This window comes from Humulus lupulus, chromosome 9 (genome assembly GCF_963169125.1).
Source record: "Humulus lupulus chromosome 9, drHumLupu1.1, whole genome shotgun sequence".
NCBI classification, from domain to species: Eukaryota; Viridiplantae; Streptophyta; class Magnoliopsida; order Rosales; family Cannabaceae; genus Humulus; species Humulus lupulus.
In genome coordinates, this window is record NC_084801.1 from 183,151,430 (window position 1) to 183,161,589 (window position 10,160).

Consider the following 10,160-nt stretch of genomic DNA (forward strand, 5'->3'; position numbering starts at 1 on the left):
AACTCTTTATTGCAATAGAACCTATTCCAATTACTTTGCACTTGTGGTCATTTCCCATTACCACACTACCACCATTTATATTTGTATAATCAGTGAACCAATCTCTTCTTGGGCTCATGTGAAAAGTACACCCACTATCCAAAATCCATTCATTTTGATCTTTCTTGATCGTACTAGTATGTGCCTCTCCATTTGTCTTTGTTGATTCTAACTGTGTTGAAGTAACAGCGAATACATCTCCATCAGAGTTGTAGTCTTTATTTGCTAATGGAGAGAAATCTTCTTTCTTTTCGTCTTCTTCCTTTTCCTTTTTCTTTTTGAGTTCCCAGCAGAATTTGATCAGATGGCCTACTTTGCCACAATGATGGCACTTTCTTGTTTCTCTGTTTCTTGACTTAGATCTTGAAGAATTTCTGTGTGGCCCTCTTGAGTGACTTCTTCTTGTGAGCCTTCCTCGAGCCATCAAGGCCTCATCTTTGTTTGTCTCTTGCCTTGCTGCATTTTGCCAAGTGAGTTCAGCATCCCTTGACCGAAGTGCTCCCATAACATCATCAAGTGTAAGCGTGTCCCTGCTGTACATAATGACTGTTCGGAGCTCCTTGAACTGATCTGGTAGTCCGTTGAGAAGAATCACTGCCTGATCCTCTTCCTGAATATTTTCACCCATGTTAGTAAGAGCCAAGACAATTTTATTCAACTCATCAAGATTTTGATCTAATGAATTAGATGCATTCATTTTAAATCCATAATACTTCCCTTTCAAGAAGATCTTGGTTGCTGTTGTCTTTTCCATGTAAAGTTGTATTAGCTTGTTCCAAATTCCCAGAGCTGTCTTCTCACTAACGACCTGCCTCAGAACATTATCTAAGAGATTCATTATGATTGCTGATCTAGCTTTTTTGATGATAGTATTGTCTTCAACCTTTCCTTCTCCTTCTGGTTTCTTCTCTGGCTTTTCTTCTTCTAGAGCCGAGTCTAGTTTTTGGTATATCAGGATTGCCATCATCTTTTCCTTCCACAAGCTGAAGTCTCCAGACCCGTCGAATTTTTCTAAATCGAATCTTGCTGAAGATGATGCCATTCTTGATTTTTGTTTTGATTCAACTGAGTTCTTGCTTGCTTAATCCAACCTGGATCTCTGATACGACTGTTGTAACTCAGAAATAAAACTCTACTAAACAGAAACAAATTCTCAAACACATGCAAATCAGCAATGTATATGCAAAACCAGAAAAATTATGAACAATCAAATAACAAAATTTAATCAAAGAAAAGAGAAGAAGAGACACAAAGATTATCCTGGTTCAGTCACCAATATGGTGACCTAATCCAGCTCTTCCCAATCTGGGAGTTCCCTTAGTTATTTAGAAAGTTACAGCCACCAATATTCTTGTGTACACCTCCGAGCCTCTTCAATGAAGTTGTCTTCTACACCTCTGTTCTAATCTCAAGAACAAAGTCTTTACATACAACTCCTTTTCTTGCTCGTTGCAAACACATACTATCTCTCTCTATGAAACAATTAGGTGACTCTCCTTTTCTCACCCACCTCTAAAGCTGGCTGTTACTCATATTCATAATGAGAGCAACAGAACCAGTTACAAGAGATTACTTAAAACTGAAAAAGAGAAGATTAGTTGATCTCTAACTAACTAACAATCTAACTGTTTAACAATCTTGCTGTGAATTACAAACACTACACTGTGCTTATTGAGTTTTTTTTTAATTATTATTTATGGGGTGAAGCTTTCTAACATAATGTTATTCAGTCATAAAAATGATTGTCGTTTTTATTGGTCACTTTTTAAGATATTGTAGCTTTTTGGTTTTATTGTCGTTTGTAGGCTGGTTTCACCGTAGTCATCTATTTTTGCATTATTTTGCCAGTTTATATTCTTCGTTTCCTGTGGTCGGTTTGGCCGGGTTATAGAATATTTTAAGGAACCAATTGCAAACACCTAAATAAAACCCGCCCAGATAAGAATGTATAACCCACTCAATGATTTTGGCGGTTTGGTTGGATTAACTGTTTAAACTGATCTTCAATATTATTTTTAGTTTTTAAATAATCAACTTCAATAAAACTAAAAGTATTATATACATCTTTCAAGCTTATAAATATTATATTCTAAATTCATTGTTAAAAATATAGAATTTCATTATTTTTATTTTTTTAAAGATAATTATGTAATATTATATAATATATATGTATAAAAAAAAATTCTTATTTGGTTTATTCGATTTATTGAGTTATTTGGGTGGGTTGGAATATTTTCCAAATTGACCAATTATCAGATTGAGTGGTTTGAATTTTTAATGGGTTATATAGGTTATGTTTTTTTACTGATTCATTCAGTTTGGTTTGGGTGGGTTATTCAGTTTGGGCGGTTTGCAAATTTGTTTAACAGCCTTATTATGTCTCATGCATTATCATGCGTTTTTATTGCATAGTTTCTTTGGTTTTTTTTTCTCTCATTTTTGCCTTTCTATTTTTTAATATTAATGTATAAAAGTTGCAAAATTTTAGTTTAAGCCCTCACTAAAAATATAAAATTTGAATTAGCCTTCACTTATATAAAACTCTCCCTCTGTCACTAGTCTCATCATTTATTGTCTTATTTCAAAAAGGAGAGTCACTCGAAAACATAACTTTTTGGTAGGTTTTGAGATCGTCCTCAACTTGAACAATCATATAGGAAATTTTCATGCAACTTCCTCAAGGCTTTCATCTACTAGATAGAGTGTCTCTACTTGAGAACATTTCTCATTTGATCCTAACTCTTTAAGACATTGACTTCTTCAGGACAATATAGGTTGCTCATCAACCTTTGAATCTTTTTCCACACGAGGTTCTCCAACACTCGTAAATTCTTGAGAGTTGATATCACAATATAATATGTTCCAAAAAAACATTCTCACATTAGACTCTAGGTTTAATAACCTATAGGCCTTGCTATTTGAGACAGCCAACAAATGCACACTTAACAACCCTTGGAGCCAAATTGATCATTTTAGGCCTTGTGCTCTTGCAATAAGCAAGACACCCCTACACATTAAGATAGTATAAGTTAGATTTATTTCCTCTTCATAACTTATATGGAGAAACATTGTTATTTTTTATAGGAAATTCGATTTAATATATGGCATGCAACAAGCAAAGCTTTACACCACAAATTATAACACAATTTAACATGTAAAAGTATTGAGTTAATCATCTCAAGATATGTCATATTCTTTATTTCAACTATCTAATTTTGTTGTGGAGTGTATGGTGCAGTGCATTCATGAATAATGTCATGTTGTTCACAAAAAACATTAAAATTATTTGAAAAATATTCCCCACCTCTATCACTTCTAAGAGTCTTAATTTTTCTTTTCCAATTAATTTTCTACTTCAACTTTATAGATTCTAAATGCATTAAATAACCCATCTTTACTTTTAAGCAAATATACGCAAGTATACTTAGATCAAATATCTATAAAAATTATGAAGCATCTCTTATACATGATAGTTGTATTTAAATACCATTTCTTTTTATTTTGGTGGCAATAATACCAAATTTTTGTTAATAGTTGCATTTAAATACCAATTCTTTTTTATTTGCATAAAAAAACATCAAATATTTGTTAATGGTTGCAGTTAAGAACCAATATTTTTAAAATAATTTATTCATTATAAATTAAAGTTAATTTTATATATTTAAAATTAATAATTTAAGAAATATTTGCTGCTTTAATAGTAAAGATTTGGTATTATTAGGTAACAAAGCCAAATTATATTGTGACACATCTCATTAGAATCAAACATTGACTGAGTTAGGTGATTTTTTTATTTTTTTTATGAATGTTATATTTTGTAAGAGCACATTCGATGAGTGCCAAAAAGTTGGTATAATGGTATTGTTGCCCCTGATTTTGGCCAACTGACACGAAGTCAAATATGCTTGATGTGAAAAAATGCGTTGAAATGAATGTGATGATAAAAACAATAAAGAACACAGGAGTTTATAGTGGTTCAGCCCTAGAATCTGGTAACAACCTACATCCACTTGATCTGTTATTGATATAGGATTCAAATGAGTGATCAAAGAACTAGGGTTCAATGAATTTCACAAACCTCTGAAGAACAAAACGATATATCAAATAGAATAACTCTAATCTCAGATAATCAGAAAGCCAAAAATCCCTTCATTGAGCTATCTTTATCTATTTATAGGTTCAAGGGTGATTATATTAATTTGTTACAGATATTATTTCCTAAATAATCAGATACTCAGGAAATCATGGGAGTCAATTTCGTGATTGACCAAGATCTTTATAAAATTATCGTGAGACACGCAGAATGTGCGACCATACTGGTCGCATGTAAACTTCAATCGCCTTTTGCTTGCAATATCTTTACTGATCGATACCCTAGCAGAATTCCGCCAGGTGTCAGCCACGCGTCCAAAAATCACTTGCCACGTCATCCGTGCCTGTTTTTTGGATAACAAGTATATTTATCACATCTTACAAAAAATATAACTCTAATAGTGTTCTAAAAAGTGTGCCAACAGGTTAAAAATTCTGCTAAATTTGGCACAAAATATAGCATGAACCAAATTTGACATATCGATAAAACATATTTTTTTATTTAACATATTGCCACTAATTATTATAATTTAGTAGTTGACATTTAATGACTAATTATATATTATTTTTTATTTATTTTTTGAATGATAAACTTCTTGAGTACATAATTTGAATAATAAAAAAATTAATTTTTGTATATTTTTAATAAATATTAAATAAATTATTAATTTTTTTTATATTAATTTGTATCTTATACATTCCACCTTAATTATAAATATTAGGATAGCATTAATTTTTTTTTCTTTTTTCAATAAATTTGGTACAAAATTTACATATTGATGCATTGCATTGGATATTTTCTAAACATTCTGTGTCTAGCGACAAATATCCCAAATTTTATGATTAAATTATTTTGCTTTGACTCCCTTTGAGAAGCTCCGGTTGCTGAGATCGAATCGAAGCAACCGAAAATGGCCGATTCGCAATCAGGCAGAGAAGAAAAAGTATCACCGGCCACAGCTGTCTTACTTGGAGCTTTAGCCCCTGGTGTCAACGTCCGTAAAGTTCCTCTTTCTCACAAAATATTTCTAACAACAACTATCTTTGTTGATTGGGTTTCCCTGAAATTTTCAGGCTCCTACATGGAATGCCCTAAAATCAGCATTTGTGATGCTAGGTCTCTCCCTTGTTGTGATGATGATTCTGGCAATCACCTCTAGTGATTCTTTCATGGCGCTTCACGTCGCTTTACTTGTTATTATCACGGCCACTCTCTTCGCTCTTCTCAGCTGGTACGTTTCTACTTTTTTCTTTTTTTAATTATTAGCTTTGGCTGTTCATCGAATTTTTCGATTGATTATTCTCTTGAAACATATTTTTGCCTATTTTTGTGCTATTTCGCTTTGGAATGGCAAGAAATTGAGCTGGTCAGGGCTAATTTTAAATTCATTGGGTGTGAAGTTGAATCTTGAGTAATGGGTATGTTTAATTAAGTGTTCATAGCATTATCGTTTAATATTTCAGCTTAATGAATAATGCACTTGATCAATGGGTGTGTGTTTAGTCCTTGATTACTGATTTTGGTTAGTGTTTCATGGATATGGCTCAGTTTTAATTGATAGAGGCTGGTTTCAGTATATGATATATTGATTTGGAGATCTCTGAATTCTGAAAAATAGTTTTGATTTTTCCTCTGCAGGTTTCTTGCGGAGACTGGTTTGGTTTCGATTGAAAGCCAAATGCAAGACATGAACTTAGTACCAAATGACAAAGACAATAAGAAAAGTAATTGACTGCTCTAATTTCTTATAGCATGGCAAGTAGATACATCATCAAGTTTGGATTGAAGTGACCCTTTTAAAGGGTCATCTCATTACAATTCATTTGGGAAAAAAAAAACATAAATAGGAAAGTTTGCTTATTTTTTTTCACTCATTCTTGCCATCCTTCTCCTTGTGTTTGCTCTTTTTGGGCTTGATGAAACAGAAGCATGAGCAACATGGGAGCTGAAGCAAGAACTTCATTTCTGTCGAGTGCTGCAATGTATTCAAATTTTGGAACTTCTCTATATAGAGAGCTACGGTACTGGATTTGATTTTGCCACCCTTCTCTCTTTAGATGCTATTCTTACATTTTACAGATAAAAAAGATGCCTAGCGTATTCATTCCATTTAGGCTATTATGGTTTATTAGCTGTCTTATGCTTTTTTATAAGTGGATCATGGTGCCACTTGCATCTTTCTTTTAAATATAAAAAAAAGGGCCTTTTTTTTCAAGAAAGAAATGATTTCTAGGTTGACAAGCAATTGAAAGTGTGTTCATTAGATTTATCATTCTGTTGGGTGACTTGAGAAAGAGTCTGCAATGTTGTATTTTATGGTTTTATTTGTTTATTTATTGTTTTAAGCCTGGTATTGGGGTTACCATGTGGTTTGAATTGTTTTTATTTGTTGCATTATATTTAAATTTTTCATGTGTATTTATATAAAATATATATATATACATATTTATATAAATGGTTCATTCAGTCTCTTCAGGGAAAACTTTTAGGTTTGACCTCAGTCAATTGAGTTTGTATCAAAAAGAGATTAAATTTACTAAGTTCAAGATTATAGAGTAAGATTTTGAAGTGACATCGTTGGTGTTAAACAATACATAATTTGTGGCATTGTATTTGCTAATTGCAATATTACTTATATGCTAAGATAATTTATAATGCAGTTAGTTTTTTCTAGGGTTTTCATGATAAAGTTTGTCTCTCTAATAATAATTTATTTTTTAAAGTATTTCACTTTGTCTATTTTGTTTGGATAATTAAAATTCTTCATTCCTGTTCAACCAATCTAATCTGCACCTTTTTGGTCATAATCAATCCAATTCGCACTATGTGGGGATTTTATATTTTTTATCAAATACAATTCGTACTCTAGTTCAAAATCAATTCAATTCACAAAAGCGCATATTGAATTTGTTTTTTTTAGATGAGCCATTTTTTCTTCTAAATCTTAGATTATTTATTAATTTTGATACTTTCTAACTAAAATTTATAATTCTAATTTTTGTAAGATAAAATTAATAATTAATATTTAATTATATAATAAATAATTTAAAATTACACATTTTTAAATAAAATAAATGGATACATAAGGTATAATAATATAAAAAAAATAATCAATTCTAAATCTATACACATCATCGAATCTTGCAATAAGGAAAAAACTCAAGTCAGCTATCTAAATACTAAGGCCAAAACGACAATAGCCATGGATCCAACGACATTAAATGAAGCTGAGGTGGCGCTGTTTTGAATGGGGGTAGGAGTCTCAGTTGGAGAATCAGTGATAAGTGATTCTTGATTAGGGGTGTGCAAAAATCATCAAATCTAATTAGACTTAATCGATTCAATTACAATTAAACATCAAAAATTAGATTTCCAATTATGATTGAATCGGATCGATTGTTGGATGATATATGTAAAAATCCAAAAACATCGAACTGATCTAATTGTATATGTTTTAATAATTTATTTGTTTATTCAACAATATATATTTATTTATTTAGGGTCATGCTTATAATTTATATTGTATTCGTATGGTGTTGTATCATTTTGAACAAATTAGTCTTTCTATTTATAATATAATGAATTATTTGAACAAATTAAGCTAAATAAATACTAAAAAATATTAGATGGATCCAATCTGATTAAATATTTAAGTATGAGAACACATTTAATAGATAAAATCGATCCAATCCAATTGATCGAACTGGTAGAGACAATATAATTGGATTGGATCGGTTGTAAAAATCCAACATCCAATAGATAATTTGATCAGATTAGTATTATAGATATTTTGAAATTAAGAGAATACCGGGATATTATAGATATTAAAAGCTTTTTATTTATTTACAAAATAAATAAACGAAAAGAGTTCAAAAAACATAGTATTACGTGAAAATATTCTATTCTCATCTCATCTCTCTCTTTTCTTCTTACCTATATAAAAAAGTTATATATATATTTAAAGATTTTTCTGGATGTTGATGATTTTTTAAAAAATTTAAAAGAATATTCTAGATATTTACGTGCACCCATTGCATGTACTTTCCTCACTTGTTCTACTATTTTATGTTAAAGAAACAAAATTGAGATTTTTCAGAGACTGTTAATCAAGTAAATTTGATTAATATGGCTATTAGAACTATTTCGTACGATCATGAAACAATGTGAGTAGTCATACACTGTTTTCACTCTTCTTTCATTCTTTAAACTTCTCTACTTTTATTTATATATATATAGTCTTATTATATATATTTAAGTACGAGAACACATTCAATGGATAAAATCGATTCAATTTAATGGATCGAATCAGTAAAGACAATATAATTGGATTAGATTGGTTGTAAAAATCCAACATCCAATAAATAATTTGATCAGATTAGATAGGCCTAAATATATTAAATGTGACCCAATAAACATCCCTATCCTGATCACTGTGTGAGGCTATGGGATACGAGAGTACTCGCCATCAAGTGAAGCAGGCCTAAGCATCACCTATAAAGCAAATGTAATTTTTGGATCACAGAACAATTGAAGTCAATATTATTTTTACTGAAACCATTTTCAATGCAATGTGTTATGATAGTCCAGCAACTTCTAATGAATCTTTTGAGTTGCAATCCATGGAATTATGATAGGTCATTAATTGGACCAAGGTTCAATTATGGGTAAGCTAAAACATCAATAATCTAAACTATGTTATCTATTCTCCAAGGCTAGGCAACTTGGAGATTATAAAGGCTAAATGTGAAAAATACTATTAGGCAAAACTAGGCCCAAATCAAGGGAAGCTGATACATTGTGAAATACTTTCTCATTCAATACAAAAGTGTGCTTTTATATTTTGAATCAAGACCATACAATCTAGTATTTCTCCGTAAAAATGTTTTGGAAATTGCTAAAAAAGACCAATGGTACCTACCACACTAAAGTAGTATATTAATATTGATGTAATTCAATATCGATTTTAATATAATAAATATTATGAGATATTGTTAACCAGCATAAGGTGTAATATCATGTAGTGTTGGATACTTTAAAATTAAAAATAACGACACTCAAGAATCTTATAGCATATACTACTATGCATATTAACTCGATTTCTTTTCATCAGTCTAAAATGCTTCACTACATATAAAAAAAAACAAATTTATAACCAAGTTAAACATATCAGGAACAAGGAAAAAAAAGTTGAAAATCACATACCTAGGTGAAAAAATGGAGTACTTGATCAGAGGAACGGAGAAAATATTCCTTCTAATAGTTGAATGAATTTTTTCCCTACGAATATTAGTTAATTGAATTTAATAAAATCAATATCAATTGAGAGATCCCAAGTTCAAATTTTCCTTCATCGACTAAAAAAAAAGAAAAAAAAAAATTGTATAGATACATATAGCAATTCTACTAAATATACATATGGCAATTAACCCAGTTCTTTTACATTTTCTTTTAAATTATATAGTTGCTTCTTTATTTAAAAAAAAAAAAAAGATATTAGCGGCGATAATACTTAATTTTTTTAAAAAGTTACACTTTAATATCCAAATTTTTTTTGGAGGCAATAATACATAAATCTACAATTTTAGTGCAACCATTAGTACTCACTGTTATCTGTCCGTTAAGTACCTATGTGTCACATTTTTATACTCGTAAATTTAGGTATTAAAGTATAATTTTATAAATGATTTGAGTATTATCGTCGCCAATATCCCTAAATTCTTTAAATACTATAAAAATAATTTTAAATTTTAAAAAATCTAAAAGATTATTAGAAACTAATTAAGAATTTAAATAGTTTAGCCTAAAATCATCCCAAAATCCAATATGTGTCATGTGGATACTTAACGAACAATTAACAGTTAATGCTAACGGTTGCACCAAAATTGTAGATTTATGTATTACCGCAAAAAAAAAATTGGGTATTAAATTGTAACTTTTGAAAAGATTTAGGTACTATCGCCGCCAATTAAACCAATAAAAATGTGTCATGTATACAACTTTTAAAAAAATTTAAGTATTATCGCCGCTA

At 30.2% G+C, this 10,160-nt stretch overlaps 1 protein-coding gene across 1 annotated transcript; it reads left to right on the top strand.

Annotated features, from left to right (window-relative positions):
- Positions 1-4,925: 4,925 nt before the first annotated feature.
- LOC133801514 (uncharacterized) lies at positions 4,926-6,260 on the top strand. The gene is made up of 4 exons (XM_062239746.1): positions 4,926-5,126; positions 5,206-5,363; positions 5,771-5,856; positions 6,058-6,260. The coding sequence occupies exons 1-4, from the start codon at positions 5,043-5,045 to the stop codon at positions 6,063-6,065; spliced, it is 336 nt and encodes a 111-aa protein (XP_062095730.1). The 5' UTR covers positions 4,926-5,042; the 3' UTR covers positions 6,066-6,260.
- The last annotated feature ends 3,900 nt before the right edge of the window (positions 6,261-10,160 follow it).